Below are 25,009 nucleotides of genomic sequence, written 5' to 3'. Positions count from 1 at the left end.
TGCTGAATTAAAGTGGGAATATCTGGTAGCTGGTTAGAAAGAACCTCACAGATGTCACATTTCCCAGAACAGAAGTGTGTCCTCGTTCTGTCTCAGGGTAGACGATTTTAAACCACACTCTGGTTATTTAAATTGAACTAATAATTCTGTAAAAGAGAAATTTTGAATTTATTTTGTTAAGCTTATGCTACCATTGGGTCTTTGGTAGCGCCACATAAAATGGGGGGCTTTTGTTATTTTGTATGCCCTTCTCAGCTTATGCTAAAGTTATGCACGATAATTAATCATTAGCTACTTGATATGTTTTGTTTACTTTGAGTGTGAATGTGCTGGTGGTGTAATGTGGTGTTTCACAATCCGGGCCCCGGGGACCCACAGTCGGTCCATGTTTTTGCTCCCTCCGAGCTCCCGACCAGACGGACCACATTTTTGCTCCCTGCTGGGAGGGAGCAAAAACGTGGACTGTCTGTAGGTCCTTGAGGAACGGATTGGGAAGCACTGGTCTAATACATGTAATGTCTGTTTAATTCAGGAACAGGCTCCATGCCAAACCTGACCATCATGCCCGCCATGCCCATGATGACACCCATGCCCATGGCCTCCATGAGCCCGATGCCGCCGCTGATGCCCTTAGCCCTGACGTCTGGCTTCGCCCCCAGACCGCCCTCCATATTGTCCATGCCTCTGATTCCCACAGTTGGCACACCGACTCTGGCTAATGGCACCAGCGGCTTCCTTCAGCCCATCCCTGCCAACGGCCAGATTGCGCCGCTAGCGAGTAGGTGCCCTTCCATTTCCATTCCTTTTATAAACACTTGGGCACACGGGAACCTCCCAGCCATCCTTCAGAAACGAGGGCAGGATTAAAAACGCCTGTACCGGCCGCTTCACCTACAGACTACTAAAGCATTGAGGTCCTCTCTTCACCATGGTCCTTGTCTGCCTTACACTGACCATCTATTGAGCCTTGAAGGCCCTTCATCCTTCCCAGTGTGGCGCCACATCTCCGTCGAAGTCAAGCCAGAATGTCTTTGTCCCCGCAGCTCTTCCCCTTTCCAGCTCTTTCACGTCGAGCCCGTTGAGTTTTGCCAACCCCCCAGTGGCCAAGTCGAACTCCCTTCTGGAACTCGGGTCAAGCAGGTAGGCTCTCAAAGAAGCCGGCGGCCATCGAGGCACGGAATGAAGAGTGTCCATCTTATTCATACAATGAGAACCTCAGTACACAGTTGATGGTTTTCCTCCTGTGTTCTCCTCTGTATGTTTATAGAAATGATCATTAATAGCCAAAAAATACAGCCAAAATACAGTCTTGATACTAGACTCACTGTTAGATGGTTCTGAATTAATTCATTTTAATTAGTCTCATTGTTAACGGATACTTTCATCGGCCAGTTGAAAATGCCAAGATAAATGTTACCATCTATCAGAACTCATTCTTCTGTGGTTTGATGCACAATGAGCTTTAGCTGTTTCTCCAAGCCAGAAGATGACTTGTTATTTTAAATATGCTCTTATGACTCACCAAGTCCCACGCAGCAGCTGCTGAGTGCTACGTAAAATGGACTGCTACCATTCTGACGTTCTGAAGCAGGCAGCTCGACATGGATTTATCTGAAGGGCTTGACCTTTTGCCCGGTCTCTTCGTCTAGCTCCAACTCCTCCTCCACCACCTCCCTAGTAAGCAACTCCCCCAAGACAGGTGCCTCTGACTGGGCGGTACCACAGGCCTCGCGGCTGAAATACCGGCAGCAGTTCAACAGCTTGGACAAGCAGATGACTAACTACCTCTCGGGTGGGTGATCCTTGCGCTGCCTGCCACGTATCTGGCCGCTTGCTGGGGGCCCCCAAATTTGCACAAACTGAGTTCTACACATTCATGTGTCGGAGCTACATCTTAAAAGATAATGTTAACCCTAACCCCACACAAGACACAATCACATCTAGTATAACCGAAAGCTGTACTTTATTTCGTGATGATGAGAAAATTATACTAAGAGCCAGATTTAATTGAATTCCTTGAGTATTTGTTGAATTATCATTTGAAATAAGACAATACAAAAAGCTTTTTTTTTTTTTTTTTTTTTTTTTTGAAAATTGAGATAATCAGGCTTTATCACTGAATTGGGCCTCTCCTTCATAGATACTCTGACTTATCAGGCACTACACAGTGAATAGCATGTACAGAATGTTATTCAATTGATTAGACGCTGGACAAGAACAACACAGATCAATGTCTTTTGCTTGAGTATTGGCTATGGTACTCTTTGTATTTGTGCTAGTACTGGATATTCAGTAATTTCTTAGTGTTCCTCATTTTAGTCTGATACTGTAAAAGTAAACTAAAATCTAAGTAAATGAGAGAAATATAATGAACCATTTTTTTCCTGGAATGTGGTTAATGGTCTGCAGTTGGGACTATTGCCTTCTTTCTTTGGACCTTTGAACAGATGTAAAAAGATTTTTGTAAGATAATGATCATGTAGATATTAGTGTTTTTAACATGTCGGTAATAGGTGCTGAACAGAAATGACCTTTGGAAGGAATTCTTCCATTGCAATGTAAGACTACTGACTAGCCATAAACGCACAAATGAGTCAGACTAATCACTGTGCTTTTCCTTTAACAATCTGAATGGTGCTGCGGTCATAACATTTGAATGGTAAGTAATTTATAGAGTTGTGTAGGGAGAAGATTACTCTGCACCTGACAGGTTCCCCAGCGAACCCAGTTAGCACCTTCTAATGACAATTAACACAGCATGTTGTTTGAAATAAGCTTGCTCAGGGATTCGTCAGGCATGTTCGTAATAATAGGAAAGCAGTTCACGTTAATTACAGATGGCAGAATTTAGCATCACGGGTAAAAGGCTCTGAGCTCTGGCTGTTGATTTAATTGCTCCAGTAATTAAATGAGTCACAGCTCGCGAGTAACATTGCAGGCTGTGTTCGACGGGATTATGAAACATTTTGTACGTTAATGGTGGTTTCTTGGTGGGGAACCCCCCCCCCCCCCCAATTTTCTGGTCGTTCAGCTTGAAGCTCATGTTCCACTCGCCGTTTTTCTGCCTTGCAGGTGTGCAGGTCCGGAATGTTCTGGCCTCATCTCAGCTCACTCAGACTCAGCTGGCTGCCGTTTGGTGAGTGTCCACTGAGTGCGTCACGGCTGCAGTGGTGCGCTTTGGTTTGTTTGTCCCTCTTAAATTTCATAGCTCTATCCTTTCACCGTCCATTCTATGTGTGGCTCTACTGGTTAGGGCGTTATGTCTGTAACCGCAAGGTCGACGGTTCAAATCCCTGGATTGGCAGAGTGATTTCTCTGCTGGGCCCCTGAACAGCAACCCTTAGCCTCTAACTGCTCCAGTTGACCCTGTGCCCACAGTTGTACGTCACTTTGGGTAACAGCATCTGCAGAATGTATAAAATGACAGTTTATGATTGGCTGAGTTCCAGGGCCAGACCGATCAGGCAGGTTGAATGGAGAACAGAAAAGCTCCCCGCTAACGTGGTTTCTGAAGCCGTCATGATATTTCTGGTGCTGTTTTCTTTTCTTAAATGGTCTGTTCCCGTTAGCATGTGTCAGGCGGCTGCTGCGACGGGTCGAGGCGGGTGGTCTGTACTTCTGAGTTATGACTCATGGGACCCTACTGATAATCAACCAATAAGAAGCGTGTCGCAGGTCTTTAATGTGCCGCAATAATCACTGCATTTTTTTTTTATAGAAAAAAAGGCATTTTATTTTTTATACATCTGTCTATCAAAATACTATTTTCACAATGTTTAAAGAAAGATACTGAGCTAAAACTTACCAAAACCAAGCACAGCCTCTCCCTGGGTGAAAATACATTTTATTACACCTAACCTAACAAACATCATAGCCTAGCCTAGCCTACCTTAAACATGCTTGGACCCCTCATGATCTGGGTGAGGTTATGCTGGTTGTCACCATCTGTGGACCTGGATCAGTTGCTGACCTTCCCACATGTTCTCCCAAGGAACCTGGCAGATGTGGACAAGGACGGTCAGCTGACGGCGGAGGAGTTCATCCTGGCCATGCACCTGGTGGACATGGCGAAGGCCGGACAGCCGCTGCCCCTCGTGCTTCCCGGGGACCTGGTGCCCCCCTCCGTCAGGTAGACGGCCGTCGCCGGGGGCCAATCGGTGAACCTGACAGAGCAGTAAATAGAGCTCTGGAAAAAATAGAGACCACTCTATATGGAAAAAAAATCAGCATTTTTAAACGCTGGTTCTGCTGGCAGAAGGTTACGCTGAGCGGCACGTTCCTTCCAGGTTCTAAATTCCTAAGACCGCAAATACATAAGAATAAGGTGAAACAGGAGACGCTGGGAAAGACCAGAGACCAGCCAGGTAAAGGGCGGAAGCGACTTCCTAATGCTCGAGATGACCGTTCATTTATCCTCATGAATCGTAGGATGACATCAATGACCTGCAAAAGAAATGGAAACATTAAGTGCAGGCGTGAAATACAGTGCTAGGACAGTTCATAACAGGCTGTTAGAAGCAGGACTGAAGTCCCATAGAGCAAGGAAGAAGCCCTTCATCATTGAGAAGCAGGGAAGAGCCAGGCTGCATTTTGCAAAAAAAAAAACCCCCGTACGCTGAGATACTTCGATGGAGCCCAGCCATGGGACTCCTGATGAGTAAGCACGGCAAGCTGTATGGCGGTTGTTCCTGTGTAGCCTAACTCCGAGTCCCAGGTTCTAGCATGTTCTACCTACACGGAGGCATGTTGTATTTTGCAGAACGGGGAAGCAGGGGGAATTGCTTCCTTTGAGTCGCACCATCGTCCCTGAGGAAATTCAAGTTGACCCACCTCAGAAGACAAAGAGTAATGGTAACACTAGTAGGACGGGCGCGTGCATACATGCACGCACACACACACACATGCACACACACACATGCACATGCACACACACACACATGCACACACACACACACACACAGGCACTTTCAGCTAGTGAATGTTTTTGGTGACACAAGTGTGTATTAGTGATATGCCGTTCTTGGTATCTTCACAAAGAATCACCTAATTCACATTCAATTGCTGGAGGTCAAAGGACACTGGCCGTATCGCCATGGTTACCACAAGTGTGTGTGTGTGTGTGTGTGTGTGTGTATGACCCTCCTTGCAGTTTCATTCGAGGACAAGCTAAAGGAGAACTTCCAGCGGGGAAACGCTGAGCTGGAGAGGCGGCGGCAGGTCCTGCAGGAGCAGGACCGGCGTGAGCAAGAGAGGCGGGCCCAGAAGGCCCGGGAGGAGCAGGAGCGGCGTGAGCAGGAGGCGCGGGAGCTGGAGAGGAAGCGGCAACAGGAACAGGAGCGGAGACTGGAGAGGCAACGTGAACTGGAACGGCAGAAGGAGGAGGAGCGCTTAAAGGAGCTAGAGCGCAAGGAGGTCAGTCTTTCTGCTGTGGAATGCTACCATTGTACTTGGGGTTAGGCAGCCGCTCTTTGGTCATTGGTCCAGTCCCAGCCAATCACGTTTGGGTTACCAAATATATATTGTTGGTGATTCGCTGGCACTGTTGCCTCATACCTTTCAGAGCTGGGGGTTGGAATCCCACCTCCACTCTTTGAGGGGAATTTCCATGTTCTCTCCATGTTCTGTGGCCTTCCTCCAAAAACATGCAGTTAGCTGGACTGGTGCCTCCAAATTCCCCGCAGTGTGAGGTTCTTGTGTAAGTGTGTGCGTGTTTTGTGCCCTGTGATGGGCTGGCATCCCGTCCAGGGTGTCCCCCCCCCAGCCTGGTGCCCTGTGATGGGCTGGCATCCCTTCCAGGGTGTACCCCCCCAGCCTGGTGTCCTGTGCTGCCCTGGATAGACTTCCGGCTGGAAGATGATAAAACTTCATTATTGCAACCCTGTGTTGGGCAAGCAAATATGGAATTAGTGTTACTTTATTCAAACTAGTTTACTTTACCGGTGAAACTTTGTTTATGTATGTCTCTGAATGGCTGGGAAGCTTGTATTTGGTTATTGGTTTAGCTTGTGTATGAAAGTGTGCAGCCTATGATTAGCGTGTGTGTGTTTGGTCGTGATCGTGTGTGTCCCTGCAGGCTGCTAAGCAGGAGTTGGAGCGTCAGAGGAAGATGGAGTGGGAGCGGAGGAGGCGGCAGGAGCTGCTGAATCAGAGGAACCAGGAACAAGAGGACATCGTCAAGCTTAAAGCCAAGAAGAGGAGCTTGGAGCTGGAGCTGGAGGCTGTGGTGAGGACCGGGCCGTCCTGCACCTGTCTGGCCCGACCGACTACATTCCCCTTCAGGAATAAGGATCGGCCAGCTGTTGAATACGGACCATCGGAGACACACGTTTTCCTTTCAGATGTTAATGGTACACATGCTTGGGTCCACAGTGACAATATTCCATGCCCTCGGGACTCTTAAGACCTTTGTTTAATTTCAGAGAGACAAGCACAAGCAGATCTCTGACCGACTCAGGGACGTGCAGAGCAAGAGAAGCATCCAGAAGGGAGAGCTGGAACTGATCAACCAGAAGCAGGACAGCTGCCTGCTGGAGGTCAACGCCCTGCAGCGGCAGCTTGAGGTCTGTGGCCTTCCTCCGCTGCCGTCCAAGATCCCAGCAGCTATGGGACGAGCACCAGCTGCAACACTGATAAATAGATTCAACACTGTTTTTTTCCCATGTGATCCGGCACCATGTCTGCTGTGCGTTATACAACAGCTGTGCCGCTTCTGTCTGATTAGCGGTCTTCAGGTCTTGGCAGCCAAGGGGAGAGACTGATCTTCGCACTTTTCCCGGAGAATGTGCCAATGATTGTTTTTTGGGGGTATTTACTATAAAAGCGATAACTTCTAGATAGGGTGAAGTTTCCAGAGGGGGTTTATTTCAGCATTCTCCCGTTTTCTGAGGAAGTTTAACGCATGGCCTGTTTGTGCAGGAGGGGCAGAGGAAACATTCTCAGCTGATTGTGGAGCAGCAGAGGTTGAAGGAGATCCTATGCAACATGGGGCTGAACAGCACATCTGGTGAGTCTGATCTCCCTGCTACCCTCCATGTTAACTGGCGCCCCCTGCAGTCATTCTTGAAGTACTTAAATGTCAGTGTGACACGTGGGTGGTCCATGCTTCTTATGCTCCTAAAATGTAGGTGTACACAACCAGACAAAAGTCTGGATACACCTGCTTGTAATACATTGGTCTGCATTTTAGCTACATTATTCACAGAGTAAAAGGCTTAGAGGCAGTCAACAGCTTTGCTTCGATGACAGCAATGCAGTCTCTTGGCATTCTTTCAGCCAGCTTCCAGATGTAACCCCCTGGAAAGCTTTTCCAGCAGTACAGGAGTTTCCACAAGTTCTGGGCATAAGTTAGCTACCTTAGTTTTACTCTTTGATCCAACTCATCCCAAACCAGCTCTATTGGATTTGGGTGGAGGGGGGATTGTGGGTGCCAGGTCATCTGTCACAGTACTCCATCTCACAAGAAAATACTTACCATATAACCCCGAGGTGCGCTTAGGGTTGTTAACGTAATGAGCGCATGCTAATACAGCGCCTTGCCGCACCCACCACACAAACCACCTCAGGGATGAGAACCTGACTGTAGTCGTCCAGCGGGTGATGCCTCAGCACCACACTAGTTCTAATGGAATGGAACAGTGTACATCTTTTTCCGGTGGCTGGAGTGCCAATCCTGGCATTCACAGGATTCGAACCAGCGACCTTCCAATTGCCGACACATCCCTAGCCTCAGAGCCACCACTGCACCCTCCTAGGTTTGTTAGCTTGTTGGGGGAAAAAATGATTTTCAGTAGGTGTGCCTACACTTTTAACTGGTACAGGACATAACTCTAGGTGTGGGTAAAGAAATAGATATTGTTTGGTGATATTAGAGGTAGTGTTTCTGTATACAGGTCCGACACACTCCTCCGTAAAGAGGGGTGTGACTGAGAAGGACATTGTCTGTCGGAAACTCAAGGAGCAGCTGGACACACTGGAGAAGGAGACCTCGGCAAAACTGTCGGAGATGGACCAGTACAACGTGGACATCAAGGTGAGGAGGCATTACTGGTGGTAGAAAGGCATCCATGTTGTGGCTTACCTCTAGATAGCCCAGTGTGCTATACAGGGGGCATTAGCATGCGTAAATAGAATAAAGTGAAGCCTCAAAATTGGCAGGAGATGGGACTTATCAATTGACCAGTTTACCAAACTACTAGTGATGGACAAAAATGATGCCCCATGAACCATTTGCTGTATTTTTTTGACTGCACTCTGTTCATAAATGGGCTCAAAGCATGCCCCAAAGCAAACCAAGAGCACCATCTGGTGGGGTAAAAAATTACAGCAAATGGTTCATGAGGCGTCATTTTGTCCATCAATGCCAACTACTCATTATTATTATTTTTTTTGTCTTTGATTTCTTTTGGGTTAAAGGCAGAGATTGACAGTCCACCGTGATTTCACACACTTTGATTTGTGAAGCCTTTTAGTGCCCATCCCTGCAGTGCCGTAACCAATGACCTTTTGCAGACATTAGTATAGATGACATTCCAAAGTTTGTCAGCAAATGACAACACAGGCTTCATCCTCTAATAGGAAACCCAAACATAATTAAAATATATTCTTGTGATGTTGGACAATGCATAGCTCAGTGAGGTATGCATCTGTATTTTACCCCCCTCTGGAAGGTTGTGGGTTCAAATCCCAAGGCAGGTAGAGTAAACAGGGCCCTTAACCACAGTTGTCCCAGAGACACAAGCTGCCTCTGCTCTCTGATCCTCGCTTGTACGTCACTTTGGACAAAAGCATCTGCTAAATAAATAAATGCAAATATCCATCATGCCGTAGCCCCTCACGTGCTGTTTAGTGTTTACTCTAACAAGGCCGTAGCGATGCATCGGCATGACAACGCGTCCTGTCGGCATCTGTTTGGGGCCGGGAGCGATGTCACCCAACCTGTAATTCTGCTTTTGGCTGTGGAGATGCCACTGGCTTTTGTGACTGACGACATCTCAGGGGAGGGGGGCGGATCTGACACACAGTGGGCCTAAACGGCACAGTAAGAGCTGCTCTCCACGCCATTCTCCCTTCGATACCAGTACTTAGCAGGCCAGCCTCCTCCCATTAATTTTCCCCGTTAACTCTTTCATTTTTCACTCTATCTTTCTCTCTCCCCTCCATTTCTCTCCTCTTCGCGTCCTGCCGAGTTTGAGGATATGGACGACTGTCTTCTTCAGGGTCTCCTTTCTTTGCTGGGCTGTCTTAGCAGTCTCTTCCTTCTGATTAAGGTTGTTTCACTGCTTTCTTCCCCCCCCCCCTCTGTCTCCCTACATTCGTGCCCATCTCCCTCATCCTCCATCCCGTCTTCCCAGCCCCGTGGGTTATGGATCCCGTGAAAGGCCATGCCACTTTCATGACCGTCACTTGTGACGTGGTTCTGGCCACCTGTCGCTGTTAGAGCATGCTGCCCGCCGCTACATCCAAAGCTCTTGTTGTGTTTAACTTATTTTTTCCTTTACTTTGACGTCTTTGCCGATATTTCTATTCACTCCATATTCATTTCCTGTTCTGTGAGTTGCTGTCACCTTAATTCAACCACATTTAGAAAATACGTGGTGTTATATGTTCCCTGTAGTGCGTATAACAATCCTTGGTTGAAATATTTAAGTGCATTAATAGCAGGGATCTTTGAGTATTATTTTAATTCTTATTGTTATTTTTGCCATCCATAAGCTATGGCCCAGAATCCCGTGTGTCCTGAATTGGGTCTGGTGTCTGTACCTTGTGTGGCGAGCGGTGGTGTGCGGTGTGGCTTTGGTGCTCTGCGCTAATGGCGGTGTGGGTACGGTCCCTTCCCACAGGAGCTCCGGGAGATCCAGACCAAGCAACAGCAGGTCCTGGACAGGCTGCGGCAGGCCAAGGCCGACAAGCTATGCGACCTGCAGCGGAGGCGAGAACTGGAGCTGGAGAGGAGGAAGAGAGAGGAGGAGGAGGCCGTCAGGTGAGCCCGGCCTCCTGCACGGCATGATCTCCTGCACGCTCTGTTGTCGTTTCACATTTCTGTTGGCCGTCCTGGCGCCAGGTTTGGTTTCCCTGCAGTGATGATTGACCTGTCCTGAATCGCTTCTTAATATCACTTTAGCACTGTGCTTCCCAATCCGGTCCTCGGGGATCCACAGGCAGCCCATGTTTTTCTCCCTCCGAGCTCCACATGGACCGTCCTGGGGTACCTGAGGACTGGATTGAGGAACACTGCTTTAGCAGGATAATGTAGGAAGAAGAGGTGGGATTTACACTCAGTCAAAAAAAAAAGATGTGCATAAATTATCAAGCAATAAAAGTGTTTTTTTTCTTTCTGAGTGAGCAGTTCCCACTGACAGGTTATAAAAGAGGGTTGCTGTTGATCATTGCATAATGGTATTTTAGTGAATGTGTGTTGGGCAATTTTTATTCCTTTTCCATTTTAAAGTGGGTCAACACATCACCTACATAATGTCAGAACATGTCAGATGGCTAAGAACAATTTTAACCTCAATTACATACCTAGTGTGGCAAACTTCAGTTAAAGCATCCAATTGACCTTGTTTGTTTGTTTAAAGAAAATATAGCTGCATCACGTGATTGAAGGGCTGCGTTGTGGTGCTGGGTCAAATTCAGCTTCCATGTGATGCATGATGTCATTCACAGGCAAGCCAAGCTGGAAAAAGAGCGGCAGTGGCGTGAGAAGCTAGAGCGGGAGGAGGAGGAGCGGCGGAGGAGGACCCTGGAGGAGCGGGAGGCCAAGCTGAAGGAGGAGGAAGAGCGTGAGCGTGAACTCCAGGCCAAACTACGCGCCGCTCAGGAGCAGGCCGAGCGGAACCGCCGGGCCGCTGAGGAGGAGGAGAGGAGGAGGCAGGAGGAAGCCCAGAAGAGGGAGGAGGAGAGAAGGCTAGAGGAGGAGCGGCGGCGAGAGGAATACAAAAAGGCGGAGGAGGAGAGGAGGCAGAAGGAAGAGGAGAGGAGGCGGCAAGAGGAGGAGCGGAGGAAGGTGGAGGCGGAGAGAAGGAAGCTAGAGCTGGAGAGGAAAAGACTGGAAGAAGAGAAAAAGAGATTTGAGGAGGAGAGGAGGAGGCAGGAGGAGGAGAGGAGGTGGCAGGAGGAGGAGATCAGGAGGAAGAAGGAGGAGGAGCAGGAGCTGGAGAGGAAGAGAGAGAGGGAGGAGGAAGAGAGAAGACGTCAGCGGGCTCAGATAGCTGCTGTCAGGGATGCAGAAGAGCGGAGGAGACAGGAAGAGGAGCGGAGGAGACAGGAGGAGGAGCAGAAGAGACGGGAGGAAGAGCGGAGGAGACAGGAAGAGGAGAAGAAGAAACAGGAAGAGGAGAGACGGCGAGAGGAGGACAGGAGGAGAAAACAACAGGAGGAGGAGGCTGCGGCCAGACAGCGGGAGGAAGTGGCCCGGCAGCAAAAGCAGCAGCAGCAGCAGCAAAATTTTGGCAAGACAGACATTCATGAGAAGCTGTCAGCCCTGATCAGGGGCCTAGAGGAGCGAAAGGGTAAGGATTATGGCCTCGATGCAGCTCCCTTTGGGAGGTGTGGAAATGCCATGAGAAATCACAGTCTCAGAGCTGTAAGGCTACTATTAGCGGCGGCGTTTGTACAATATCTTCATCAGCCTCCAAATGCCAGTGTCCCGTCAGCAGACCCAAGATGTCGTGTGCTGGTTCAATAGCTGCGCTGCGTCATTAGTGACACAGCGTTAAGAAGGACAGTCACACACTGAGGCGGCTGACTCACTGACAGTGTGGAACACCATGGCTCTACCCTGTCGTTGCAGGGAGTTTGAGACCCGTCAAGTCAGCACACAGGAAATCGGCCTCCCTGACAACCTACAGAGCCCTGTACCCCTTCACAGCACGGAACGCGGACGAGCTCACCTTCGACGCGGACAGCTTAATTGAGGTATACAGTGTGTTAATCTGTTTGTACCATAAGTGAAATGTTATGGTGACAATCATTGCTCTGGTGTCATATTAGCTCTTTTCTTCTGAATCCTTTTTGGGTGTTTTATAATTAGATCCCAGTGTCCTTTTGTTCACCACAAAGTGCAACAAGGGGCAGTTTTGGGGGAGGGAGGACAGAGGGGTGCCAGTGCCCCTGTGACGAAATAAATAAACATGTAGACGTTCTTGTTCATTTATTAATGGTACATTTCTCCTTTCATATATTAGATGTTTTAGGGTGTTTTCTGGCCAGTCGTGACCTGGTTTTGGGTCGTACTCCCATGTGCGTTGTGTGGCGCGTCCTGTGGTAGCCCTTGGCTAATTGCCTTGAGCCCGCAGGTGGACGAGAAGACGGAGGGCGAGCAGGGCTGGCTGTATGGCAGCTACAAGGGCAAGATGGGCTGGTTCCCCGAGAGCTACGTCGAGAAACACAGTCAACCGGAATCTGCGGCCAGCAGCAAGCAGGCACTGATGCCCCCGACCGCATCATCTACCTCAGTCTCTGCGAGGTGATGTTGCCCCTCGGTGTCCAGTAATCTCCCCTGCTACCAGTATCTTATGTCCTGTGTTACGTCTGAATATTTATGAGGGTCTCACTGACCGTTTGAATTTCCTGGGTCTGTCCCCACTTCAGCAAGGCGGAGCCTAATTCCAGTACCTTCCCGGCAGCGCAGAGCGCTCCTGGGGGGGCAGGACAGAACTCCGCCTTCACTCCCACCCACCCTCCAGGCTCTGCCTCTATGGAGTACGGACAGGTAGGTGTGCCGGGAGCGCCCCCTACCTGAAGAATACCATAACTGCATCTGAATAAGTCTTGAGTGCGAATTCAGAACTGGCCCCACCAGACCAGTCATGTTCTGTTTCTGTGTTTCTACTGCATGCCGCAGCATCACCGATGTGTATTTATGTGTCAGTCAGTCTGTGGCCTGTTTGCATGGCTGCATCTGAAAAGTCTGTTCAGAAGCCTTCCCTGCTTCTGCGATTCTCTTGCACGCCACTGCAGTATTTTGTTCTGTACTATGCTTTTTTTTTATTTATGTACAACAATCAGGAGCAGGTTTGCTGTTTCTGGGGACCCATTTAAAAAGTCACTTTTTTTTCTAGATTTATTCGTAAGTGGGTAAACTTTCATGTTAACAGATCTTGTTTCCTGAGTGGTGTCCCGGCTGACAGAGATGTTTTCTGCATGGTCAGGTGGCGAATGGCCTCCAGGTGCAAGCGCTGTGCTCCTGGACGGCCAAGACGGACAACCATCTGAACTTCTCCAAGGATGACATCATCACGGTGCTGGAGCAGCAGGAAAACTGGTGGCTGGGGCAGCTGAATGGAGTGCAGGGCTGGTTCCCCAAGACCTACGTCACGCCAGTGAGCCGGAATGAGTAAGTGACACTCTTGGTGGGTCCTCGGGAGATTCCAGAAGGGGTCGTCGCGCTGTTCTGCTCAGACCAAAGCCTATCAGCCACCTGGGGACTGGTGGTCATCTACTGAACCTTTTCCTTATTCTAAGTTCCATATTTCTAGGTATTTATTACCGAAGTGGTATTTGATTTGTTTTTGGGGGCAGGGATCTAGGAGTAATTTAAATAATCCCCGCCTTTGTGACATGTTTGAGAAAATGTGCTAGATTTAGTATAGAAAATTTGGTTTGACTGATTGACCCAATACTTATGAATCCTATTGTGATGTATTTGTGCTTGTAGTATTGAGAGAGATATATGAGATCAATTTGTAAGGGATTTTTTTTCTTTATGTATTGAAAAATACTTATGAGCAGTATCACCTATTCATTTTTTTTTACTTTATTTTCCAGACCCCTATATTCTTCTGTGGATGAGTTCGATAGCCCTGACAATACTCTACAAGAGGGTAAGTTTGTGTTCCAGGCAAGAATTTGAATGAAAAGATAAGATGAATTAAGCAGAAGCGCATTTGGATACAGTGTGTCTGGCTTTGGTACCCAACATTCCGTTTTAGCGAGCCTCTCGTCCCCCTGGGCTGTCACTACTCTTCACTTTGTCCATCTGAAATCTAGCATATTATCTTCTCTCGCGTACCTTTTAATCATCTTGATATTACTGGAATCCCTGCTAGCATGTCAGAAGTAACCTTGAAACAGGGTCTGACTGAATCTGGTGTGGAAGGCCACCGTTTCACTGGCTGGTGACCGTTGATTTTCTATCCAATCGTAAGGCAGGTTTTGTGGCAGTTTAAAAATCATGTGGCCAATTCTGTCTTGTCTCATCCAATCAGAGTATGTGGCCTTATACACCTATGAAAGCCCAGAGCAGGGAGACCTCACCTTCAACGAAGGAGACACCATCGTTGTGACGGAAAGAGAAGGGGACTGGTGGAATGGATACATCGGAGACAAGAGTGGAGTCTTCCCCTCCAACTACGTAAAGCCAAAGGAATCTGAAGTAAATTGTCATGTGTGAATGACTTTTCTCAGATATGCTTAAACTGCAAAGTTGATTGTCTATAAGTAATAAATCATGACAGCTTAGCTTTTGCTACTCTGACGTCTACCAACGTGCGTCTGTCTACAGACACATAGTACCGCGGGAAAGTCAGGTGGAGCCAGCAGAAAGCCAGGTAAGCATGCTGGGTCCCGAAGTGTCACCATGAAATTCACCGGCCGCCTCCACACACCTTGACCTTTGCCTTTCCGTCGACGCCAGAGCATGTCCAGCTAGCCTGTGTCCTGTATACAGATGAAACACAGCTGTGTTAGATAGTCTGTGCCGGTGCTGAACGCTGCTGAGCTCTATCAGCCTTGAACACATGTGCGTGTTCGCATCTGCTTTCATGTTTGAATGTGTATGACAGAGGTTGCCCAAGTGACGACTGCGTACACTGCCACCGGAGCGGAGCAGCTGAGCCTGGCCCCAGGACAGCTTATCCTCATCCAGGGCAAGAACCCCTCTGGGTGGTGGCAAGGGGTTCTGCAGGTCTGTGGACCCGTGTTGTCATGATGGTGATGTTAGTAAATGTGGAGGACGCCCTGTGTACCCATGATGAGGTTTAATCCTGGGCTGTGTTTGGGAGGAGGCATTGAAGTTGAGTTGCAGGTCTCTCATAGGTCAGAGGCATTTGTCCTGAATTAAGTTGGCATATATGTCCTGATGAGGAACCTCTTGTCTTGTATCTGTCCAGGCTAGGGGTAAAAAACGCCAGAGCGGGTGGTTCCCCGCCTCCCACGTCAAGCTCCTGGGCCCCACCAGTGGGAAGTCCACACCAGCTCCTGTCCCAAGTAAGATCAGCAGCAACATGTGCCAAGATCTGTGCTGATCTCCTTTTGTATCTCCCATAACGCCCTTTCACACACATTGGCTGTTCCCTCTATCTCCGCTCTCAGTTTGCCAGGTCATCACCATGTACGACTACAAGGCAGGCAACGAGGATGAGATGAGCTTCTCAAAAGGTCAGCTGATCAATGTGCTGAACAAGGATGATGCTGATTGGTGGAAGGGGGAACTGAATGGCGTCGTCGGCTTGTTCCCCACCAATTACGTCAAGATGACCACGGAGTCCGATCCCAGTCAACAATGTAAGTCAAGACTCCCTTTCTCATTTTTTTTTCCCAAATAATATTTTTTGTCTTGTTGATAGTTGCAAATGTCTTAAGCTGCTGACTTTGTAGCCTAGTGTTTCACGCTGTTAGCAATAAAGGAGAGAGCGGTAGTTCCAAAATTTAAGGTGGAAAGTGATTTTCGGGTAAAAGTTGACCCACGTTACAGGGTTGCCGGCATTGTCTGGGTCTCTCAAAGGTCTGCTGTCCTGCTGACTGTAGCTCTACCAAGGCTGACTTTGGGTTCCTGCCTGGGTCTGACTCTCTGATCGGAAATGGTTTGTGTCCAAAGATGAATCAGAGTTTGCAGTAGTTTTGTGCTGCAAGAGAAACCTAAACACAGCTAAGAAATGATTCATTGGTGACCTCATGGGAACCTGGTGATGTGAAGTAGGGCAGTTTGAAAAATACTACCTGATATTGGCAAATGTCTTCATAAAAAAAAGATACACATGAAAGATACACATAGCGTTCATAGTCTCTCTTCTGCCATCGCCCTATTAGGACTAGCTTTCTTCTCAGAGTTGTGCTTCAGAGTTTCAAGACATCATGTTTGAAGAGGTGCTTGATTAACGTCTGTCTCTCTCCTTCCATCCATCTGTCCACACTCCTTACACTCTTCTCCTGCCATCTTTCCCTTCTCTCCCTCCCACCTTTCCCTCCATCTTTCCCTCTATCTGTGTTCTTGTAGGACGGTATCGTTGCCTCTTCCTCCCCAGCTTCTCAGAGCTGCTCAGAGACTCTTTAGATGCTAATGCTTCCTCGCTGGATAGGGCCTGCCTTCTCATCAAATTCACTTTCTTTTACTTCTGCTTTCATTTTATTATTATTATTATTATTTCCTCGTGTGTTGAAGCAGGTCCCACACACCTAGCAGTCCAACAGCAAGTGCCCCCCTCTGTAATTTTATATTCATGTTTTTAGTCTTTGAAATTGTTCTCGCTTATGATGCAAAGCAATTACAATGCCAGTGGGTGATGCTGACATCATATTTAAAGTATAAAGCTTATTTAAACCGCTATTTGGGAGAGTGTGAAGGTGGGTGACGTGTATGTAGGGTCATAGTCATTCATGATGTTTTATCTTACAAACTAATACTGTACTTTTAAAACATATTTTTCTTTCAAAAGTGGCTTCTTACCCATAAGTGCGATTGAGTATCCTGCCTCTTGTTTGTTTGTTATAACGTCTCTCACTGACAGTTGCATCTGAATTTTACTGTGCCGATGGAAAGTCTGGGATAAATTGTGCAGGCAAAGGTGTTTTAAAGCTCAGGGTTGCTTTTACTCGTAGCTTATTCAACTATGGGCTGCGTACCATTGGGTAATTGCATAAATGTTTTTGTGTGTGTGTGTGTGTGTGTGTGTTCACAGTATGAATCCATATGTACACAAACACATGCTTTCCACTGGTAGATTTTCTTTTTTGGCCACCCCACGAGTAAACCCTCTCCCTCCACAGAATCCCATGGCTTTAGCTGTAGTACTGTGCTCAGTGCTGGTATCTTTTGGTGGGGCGCTGCCTTAGCCAGCCAGTATCACTTTGTGGCAGACAAGGGGGCCCTGGTGGTGAGGCTTGTCTATAGCGACACATGGGCTTCACCCGGCACTGGCTGTTTAAGTACTTTAAGTACTGTGTTATGCCTATAGGTATATTGTATAGAGTGGGTATATATGGTTGTAGTGTATAGAGTGGGTATATATGGGTATAGTGTAAAGAGTGGGTATATATGGTTGTAGTGTATAGAGTGGGTATATATGGTTGTAGTGTATAGAGTGGGTATATATGGTTGTAGTGTATAGAGTGGGTATATATGGGTATAGTGTATAGAGTGGGTATACATCTGTGTAGTGTAAATAGTGGGTATATATGGGTATAGTGTAAAGAGTGTAAAGAGTGGGTATATATGGTTATAGTGTATAGAGTGGGTATATATGGGTATAGTGTATAGAGTGGGTATATATGGGTATAGTGTATAGAGTGGGTATATATGGGTATAGTGTATAGAGTGGGTATACATCTGTATAGTGTAAAGAGTGGGTATATATGGTTATAGTGTAAAGAGTGGGTATATATGGTTATAGTGTATAGAGTGGGGGTATATATGGTTATAGTGTATAGAGTGGGAATACATCTGTATAGTGTATAGAGTGGGTATATATGGGTATAGTGTATAGAGTAGTTATCATACAGCAGTATTATACCTAGACTGAGGGGGAAACTTTTGTTGCTTAACACGTAGTTATGTATTTTGAGTGTTATTTTGTTATAGTATATGGAATGGAAGGGTATCCAAACAGGCAGTCATACCCCGGTTGCGGTCTTTTCCTCATGAGGGGGTCGGTGAGCCGTTCTACGGCCAAAGCACTGGGTCCTCGAGTCGCTGTTTGCTCACGGCGGACTTTGGTGGACTTCGGTTTGCCCTGTCAGTGCCCTGGTGCAGTGGCTGCCGTTTTCCCACCTGACGGTTTTGGGCCGGGATGCTGTGAATTTTCAGCGGAATTTCAGCTGATCTGTCATACTACTGGAAATGTTTATAATCATTTTTTTGCTTCAAGTGACCTTAGGGAGGTAACATCAATGTAAATGCCCCCCCCACCAAGATGAGTGGTTAATTCAGGTAATTATATGCAAAACCATCAATGAAACGGGGCCTGCTGGTGTTTAACAGTACATGTTCTGCAGTTTCCAGGTTCTAACAAGTTTAAAAGCTAGTGATAACAAAGATACATTTCTTTTTATAATAATAATTGATACTTTATTGAGCCCCATGGGGAAATTCTCTTTACGTCTCCCCCAGTTTGCTCTCTGTAGATGACGGCAAGCTGGCCGCAAAGGGCAGCTGCCCATAACAGCATCCAGGGAGCTGGGGGTTTGTTGAGGGCCTTGCTCCAGGACCCGCAGATGTACTGAGGCTGGGCTAGAACCGGCAACTTTCTGTTCACAGGCACGAGGCGTAGCCCACTTGTCTTTTCATGAAAATCTGCCTTGCAGTTATATACCGATGATTATTTGATTATTAATAAAATTCAGATGTTAGATGGGCTAAGTTAAATGGCTAGTTCTTTTTTTGGTCACTAGGGATTAGACTCTGAAATTTAATTGTGATTTATGAATCCTGTGAGTCCATTTCTGAAAGTCGTCTTTTGGGCAAGTTCTCCGTGCTTGATGGAATGTCCTGGATGTGGTGCTAGAAGATTAATTTTTTTTTGACCCTGGGCCACAAAACTCCCTAGATGTATCCTGCTGCATGGTGCCTGCTGACTACTTGGTCGATGCCAAAGTAACATATTAGCCAGAGGTAAATTCACGTGTTGACAATGTTCCTGGAACACATGCTAGAGAATCACTACTCTGTTAAGGATAAAAATGGCAGATTTGGTGGTTTATAAAGTGTGGCCTTTTACTCTCCGTGCCTCACTGTTTAAGAAATCATCACTTTTGCGTCACTTTGTAGTCAAACTACAAGCATTTTGAATGTAACCTGGTTTGCCCAGATTTAACTTATAGTTGTATTGACTTATTTTATTTTACATGAAAGTACAGTTTAATGAAAAAAAAATGGATGACTGTGTGATATTATGTGTGTTCAGTATGTGTGATCACTTGCAGTAAGGCATAGAAATGCCTGAATAAGGAATTTAACAGCTGAAAAATATCCTCTACTTGGGAAAACATTTTGCAAGCAATTAAAGGTTTGCTCTGTTTATGCAAATATGCAATCTGTTTATGCTGCTGGCAAGAGAGATGCATTTTAAATGAATCCCTTGCATTAATTCTTAAACAGTCTATGCAGTCTGAGGTTTCATTTGACCCCACTGAGAAGAGGAATTTGTCCACAGTGCGTTGGCAGTAGTCAAGTTTAGTTTTTCTATGTTAATGTTCCCAAGCTGTGTTAGTTTGAAATTGTGCCTCAAATTATAAATATGTACATATATCTTGAAAATAAAGTATTTGTTTTAAAAGCACCTGTTTTTGTTTTGCAAGTCATTGTGAGGTTTTGGTTATTAGTATTTGTGTGTGTGTGTGTGTGTGTGTGTGTGTGTGTGTGTGTGTGTGTGTGTGTGTATTGAATAGTACTCTGAAATTTTCTGTAAGAGTAAAATTTTTTATTTTTTTTGGAAATTAAGGTGCTAGGACTTCTAGGTTTGACTAACAGCTGCTGTGATCCAGTTACAAACCAAACGAAAATGTATGTAATGAGCATATCAGGCCTCTAATTAATATGTGAATAATGTATCATGACACAGCTCTCCATAATGGCAGGGATAACGTTTAGTCTCCATGCTGGCTGTGTCTAGCGGCGTTGAGTCATCGCTTACTCAGCCATGGGAGCGTGATTCTGGTTTTGTTCATGCAGATTCATATGTCTGTTTTGGCAACAGTGGATTTTACAACATACCTAAATATTGTCTATGTATGCCGTAAGGACCAGGTTGTTCAAGAAGTTAAGCACTAGGATGCTTACAGTCCCGGGCAAAATGGGTTCGAGAAAGGAAAACGGGATGCGGTTTTTAAGGCTTGGGGATGAGGCTCATGCAAAAAGGCGTATTGAATATTATCCAATGGAGTTTCAGCGTCGACGTGGATCTGAATTTTCAGCGAAAGGTAAGACGGATGAGAGGGTTGTTCACGCGCAGTGACTTAGCGACAGTTCCAGGTAGCGGCTTCTCCGGCTAGTGCTTTAGCCACATGTTTGGGGCCACGCAAGACAGCTGCTGACCGCGGCTGCCCCCCCCCCCCCCCACCCCCACCCCCACCCCTGCCATCCCCGACCCTGCAGGGTGTGCCGACCTGACCAGCCTGGACACCATGAGTCCTCAGGAGAGGAAGCGACAGGGCTACATCCACGAGCTCATTGAGACGGAGGAGCGATACATGGCTGACCTTCAGCTGGTCCTGGAGGTATGACTCGCAGTGGGTCCCTGTGGGGTCTTTGCAACAGCTTCCTGTGTGATGGACAGTCTGCTTTAAGCATTTGCAGTTTTGAGTTTTTATTTTCTCATCATAGATCTCATGTATAGGTCTTTGACTGTAGGTTTATGTGCCGGAACGTGTGTTTAACTTTTTTTCCCCAACATTTTGTTCTTCCTTATTAACTTTTATTAACCCTTTCCAAATATGCCTTCCTCTCATTTTTTTTCCCCCCAGGTGTTTCACAAGCCCATGTCTGAGTCGGGACGCCTGACAGATGTTGAAATGGCCATGATCTTTGTCAACTGGAAGGACCTGATTATGTCCAACACCAAGCTTCACAAGTGTGTCTTTCCACAAGCTTGTTTCTTCTTGGTAGCTGAAATTCTTGGGAATGAAATGTGATCTGATGCTGCCACCTTGCGCTAGGAATATGAACTGCAGTATCGTATCCCACAACAGCTAATGTCAGAGGCATAGTGAAGTCCCAGGAAAAGGAATTATCAACGCAGTCGATGGATAATAACAAAACAGGCTGTACGGTTGTTGCAATTAAAGAACTGACTGGCCAGCATTCTGTGCATTGTTTTTGAAATTCATCAGAGCTTTTAGGAAGACATTAGTTGGTACTGGGCTTGACGGCCTTTGCGGTTTCGATCATTGTGTTTGTGCATGGCAGGGCACTGAGGGTGAGGAAGAAAACGGGTGGCGAGAAGATGCCGGTGCAGATGATCGGGGACATCCTGGCCTCGGAGCTCTCGCACATGCAGGCCTACATCCGCTTCTGCAGCTGCCAGCTTAACGGTGCCGCCCTGCTGCAGCAGAAGACCGACAAGGAACCTGAGTTCAAGGACTTCCTCAAGGTGAGGAATGGTGGACGGCAGCTCTGGAGCGGATGGGAGGGGTAGATACTTTATAGTTTATGGCTGTTCCGGGGTAATCGATAGGCGGGAGAATTGTAAGGGGCTCCGAGCAGCGGCCAAAATGTCCTCAGTGAAAAGGAGGTGGCATGTTAAATGGATGAAATGCATAATGGAAAATATGAATACATAATTCTAGGAATGGGCTTTCAAGAATAAAAGCTAATGAGAGCAAAAAGGTTAGTCTCTGGGCCAGATATGAAAATCAGTTAAGATATCTTGTGGGCCACTACTATGTACTATGAGACCTCTGTACTCCACTCATTCGAAGCACCCAGACTGAAATTTGGAGTGGCGCTTTGGATGAGGACATAGACTGGGGTTTCTGACTCCTAAGTCTTCTCTCTCTCTCTCGCGCTCTCAGAAAATCGCTACAGATCACCGGTGTAAAGGCATGCCACTGTCCAGCTTCCTGCTGAAGCCCATGCAGAGAATCACCCGCTATCCACTCATCATCAAGAACGTAAGTCCTGCGCAGTGTCACCCTCTGTCCCTCCTTCAGCATGCAATGTGGGAGACACGACGAATTAGCCTCATCCAATTTGCCTTGAATTCGGGCTGCAGCTAGCTATGACTTTGCCCAGCCAAAGCTGCCGTTCGTGTGAGAATTCCTTTGGGGACCAAATGGTAATGGTTGTGTCCATCACGGTCAGCAAATACAAGACGGAATGTGCCTTTTTGCTGGAGTAAAATACCAATGAAATGCAAAAACTTCAGGCAGAAGAGTGAGTATGAGTATTGTGAAATGTTGGATGTCAACTGGAACAAAACATGCTGCACCAGTTATAATCTTTTTGGGATGGGTGGATGTACCTGAATAACATCAAACTGCCAGTAACGTTACTCTGCCCTGTCCTCCACAGTCCTTGACCAAAGACAGAGTTCATTCTTAGGCAGGCCCCAGACTTATCTCCAAATCTCCTGCTCCGCAGATCCTCGAGAACACTCCAGAGAATCACTTGGACCACGGACACTTGCGGGAGGCTCTGGACAGGGCCGAGGAGCTCTGTCTGCAGGTCAACGAGGGGGTCCGGGAGAAGGAGAACTCTGACAGGTTAGAGTGGATTCAGAGCCATGTCCAGTGTGAAGGCATCACTGAGGTGAGGACGTCTACTGGAACTATATCACAAAGATTATATAAAACCCAGGCTATAGACAATATTCCCACCTGAAGTTCTTAACAAATGTTTCTGTATACATGCACAGCCTCTAACAAAGTTGTCTACGGAGTAAATCCTACTATGTGTTGGGGTCTGGATTTTTCCTGCTCTCCTACAGTTTACTGGACACCGTCACACTTCTGTCCTCTTCCAATTGTTCCATTTCCCTACAGAACTTGATATTCAACTCCTTGACCAACTGCCTGGGTCCCCGAAAGCTGCTGCACAGCGGCAAGGTCTATAAAACGAAGAGCAACAAGGAGTTATACGCCTTCCTCTTCAACGACTTCCTGCTGCTCACCCAAGCAGTGAAGCAGTTCACCTCGTCAGGGACAGATAAGCTCTTCAGTCCCAAGTGCAACATGCAGTTCAAGATGTACAAGAACGTGAGACACTTTTTTTTTTTTATGCTGGGGAGTGATGGAGGGGGCCTGGCAATACCAGACAGTTACATCTACGGCACAGAATCATACATTGCGTATTAAATGAACTTCCATATACATACAATTTGGAGTAAAACTTTCTAGAAAGAGGTGCCACTTCCTTAGTTATATGTTTAGCTCATTTTTACAGGCTTTCTCTCCTGCGTGTACGTCCACTTTAATGAGTGTATATGGCCCGATTTTGGTCTTCTTTCCAACCAGCCCGTGTTTCTAAATGAAGTTCTAGTGAAGATGCCCTCCGACCCATCTAGCGATGAGCCAATCTTCCACATCTCCCACATCGACCGTGTTTATACTCTCAGGACGGAGAACATCAATGAGAGGTTAGTGGGAAAGGAAGGGAGTCGGAGAAGAGACTAAGGAGAACTGAGCAAGGAAGCAGACTCCCTTGGTGTCCTGTGCTGGTAACAGATCAGGTGTTTCTTCATGCTTAATCAATCAGAACGGCCTGGGCACAGAAAATCAAAGCTGCTTCCGAACATTTCATAGAGACTGAGAAGAAGAAGCGAGAGAAGGCTTACCAAGGTGAACTCTTTTATTTGCATTTAATTCTCTGCAGTTTACCTTTTAGTATAACCCTTCAGTCCAGTTTGATTATGTAACGTTTTTATTCATCTGTCTACAAAATTGCCTTCCCTTTCCTGTTTAATTTTATATACACACACACACACACACACACACACACACATACATACATACATACATACATACATACATACATACATACATACATACATACATACACACACACACACACACACACACACATACACACACACACACACACACACACACACACATACATACATACATACATACATACATACATACATACATATACACACACACACACGCACACACACATTATATATATATATATATATATATATATATATATATATATATATATATATATATATATATATATATATATATATATATATAAATAAAAATTAAAAAAAAAAATCCTCTACGGGACCAATTTATATTCATTACCCTATTCAGTGTTTCAGAACCTTAACCAAAACCCATGCTTCAGACAGTGTTTCACGTCCAGAAGCTACAAACCCCCAGAGCAAGATTGTGTTTCTTCCAACCAGTTGAGCATAAGGCAGGGGTGCCCAACTCCAGTCCTAGGGGGGCCGGAGCCCTGTGTAGCTTAGTTCTTTCCCTGTTCCACCATAAATGATTCAGCTCAAGAGCTGTGTGGTAATTAGCACAAGGAGTTGAATCAGGTGTGTTAAATGAGGGGAAACCCAAAAATGTGCAGGGCTCTGGCCCCCCAGGACTGGAGTTGGACACCCCTGGCATAAAGAGTCAGTCAGACTACTGAACTGGTTAGTAAAAACTAAATCTTGGTCTGAGTTTGTAGCTTCTCAACCCATGGCCTGTACTACGAAGCTAGAGTTATTGGCTTATCGGGGATAACTTGTCGGATTTTGATAACCCTATCATAGACTGTTTTATTATTGTGGAATGCAGTGCCCCATTAAGTATAGTTTTTTTCAGTTGCTGCATCTTATTTCTGCCAGTTCCTTGGAAGTTCCTTGCATCTCTCTTATTTATTGGTCCCTGGTCTTTTGACTCATGCATCACCTGCTGTCTGCATTTCCAGCTCGTTCCCTGAAAACCAGTGGCATCGGCCGCCTGCTGGTCACTGTTTTGGAGGCCACAGAGCTCAAGCCCTGCAAACCCAATGGTGAGGGTCAAATGTATCTCAGCTCCCCGGAACTCCAACAGCCAACCCCCTAATGCCTTGTACCTCACGTATGGCTCGATGGTTGGGTTTAATGGGTTTTTGATGGCCTTCTCCCTCCAGGAAAGAGTAATCCATATTGCGAAGTTACCATGGGGGCACAGTGTTTCACCTCCCGGACAATAAATGACACAATCAACCCCAAGTGGAACTTCAACTGTCAGTTCTTCATTAAGGACCTGTACCAGGATGTTCTGTGCGTCACCATCTTCGAGAGGGACCAGTTCTCCCCTGATGGTTAGTCCTTTCTTCAGATGTTTGTTTATTTTACATGTCGACTCATCTTGGGAA

General features: G+C 46.6%; 1 protein-coding gene and 1 pseudogene across 2 annotated transcripts in view; one reads left to right on the top strand and one right to left on the bottom strand.

The window, feature by feature from the left end:
* Positions 1-25,009, top strand: part of LOC111841283 (intersectin-2-like) — a 45,543-nt gene that overhangs the window by 18,602 nt on the left and 1,932 nt on the right. Inside the window, exons 6-38 of one of the 2 annotated variants that reach the window (XM_072702490.1) lie at positions 533-778; positions 1,044-1,140; positions 1,650-1,792; positions 3,073-3,136; positions 3,992-4,129; positions 4,760-4,851; positions 5,150-5,412; positions 6,074-6,223; positions 6,420-6,560; positions 6,916-7,003; positions 7,875-8,029; positions 9,840-9,979; positions 10,666-11,510; positions 11,792-11,916; positions 12,297-12,466; positions 12,592-12,712; positions 13,152-13,336; positions 13,768-13,823; positions 14,208-14,374; positions 14,504-14,549; positions 14,784-14,905; positions 15,111-15,207; positions 15,313-15,504; positions 20,309-20,430; positions 20,677-20,783; positions 21,119-21,302; positions 21,724-21,822; positions 22,292-22,459; positions 22,693-22,905; positions 23,164-23,285; positions 23,405-23,487; positions 24,578-24,661; positions 24,782-24,955. In XM_072702490.1, coding sequence (XP_072558591.1) covers positions 533-778; positions 1,044-1,140; positions 1,650-1,792; positions 3,073-3,136; positions 3,992-4,129; positions 4,760-4,851; positions 5,150-5,412; positions 6,074-6,223; positions 6,420-6,560; positions 6,916-7,003; positions 7,875-8,029; positions 9,840-9,979; positions 10,666-11,510; positions 11,792-11,916; positions 12,297-12,466; positions 12,592-12,712; positions 13,152-13,336; positions 13,768-13,823; positions 14,208-14,374; positions 14,504-14,549; positions 14,784-14,905; positions 15,111-15,207; positions 15,313-15,504; positions 20,309-20,430; positions 20,677-20,783; positions 21,119-21,302; positions 21,724-21,822; positions 22,292-22,459; positions 22,693-22,905; positions 23,164-23,285; positions 23,405-23,487; positions 24,578-24,661; positions 24,782-24,955 — 5,199 coding nt within the window. The remainder of the gene's footprint in view (positions 1-532; positions 779-1,043; positions 1,141-1,649; positions 1,793-3,072; positions 3,137-3,991; positions 4,130-4,759; positions 4,852-5,149; positions 5,413-6,073; positions 6,224-6,419; positions 6,561-6,915; positions 7,004-7,874; positions 8,030-9,839; positions 9,980-10,665; positions 11,511-11,791; positions 11,917-12,296; positions 12,467-12,591; positions 12,713-13,151; positions 13,337-13,767; positions 13,824-14,207; positions 14,375-14,503; positions 14,550-14,783; positions 14,906-15,110; positions 15,208-15,312; positions 15,505-20,308; positions 20,431-20,676; positions 20,784-21,118; positions 21,303-21,723; positions 21,823-22,291; positions 22,460-22,692; positions 22,906-23,163; positions 23,286-23,404; positions 23,488-24,577; positions 24,662-24,781; positions 24,956-25,009) is intronic. The other variant, XM_023806914.2, reaches the window with a different exon arrangement.
* On the bottom strand, positions 17,105-19,732 carry LOC140581192 (uncharacterized; annotated as a pseudogene).

Source organism: Paramormyrops kingsleyae, chromosome 19 (genome assembly GCF_048594095.1).
Source record: "Paramormyrops kingsleyae isolate MSU_618 chromosome 19, PKINGS_0.4, whole genome shotgun sequence".
Taxonomy (NCBI): Eukaryota; Metazoa; Chordata; class Actinopteri; order Osteoglossiformes; family Mormyridae; genus Paramormyrops; species Paramormyrops kingsleyae.
This window is presented reverse-complemented; position numbering and strand designations above follow the sequence as displayed.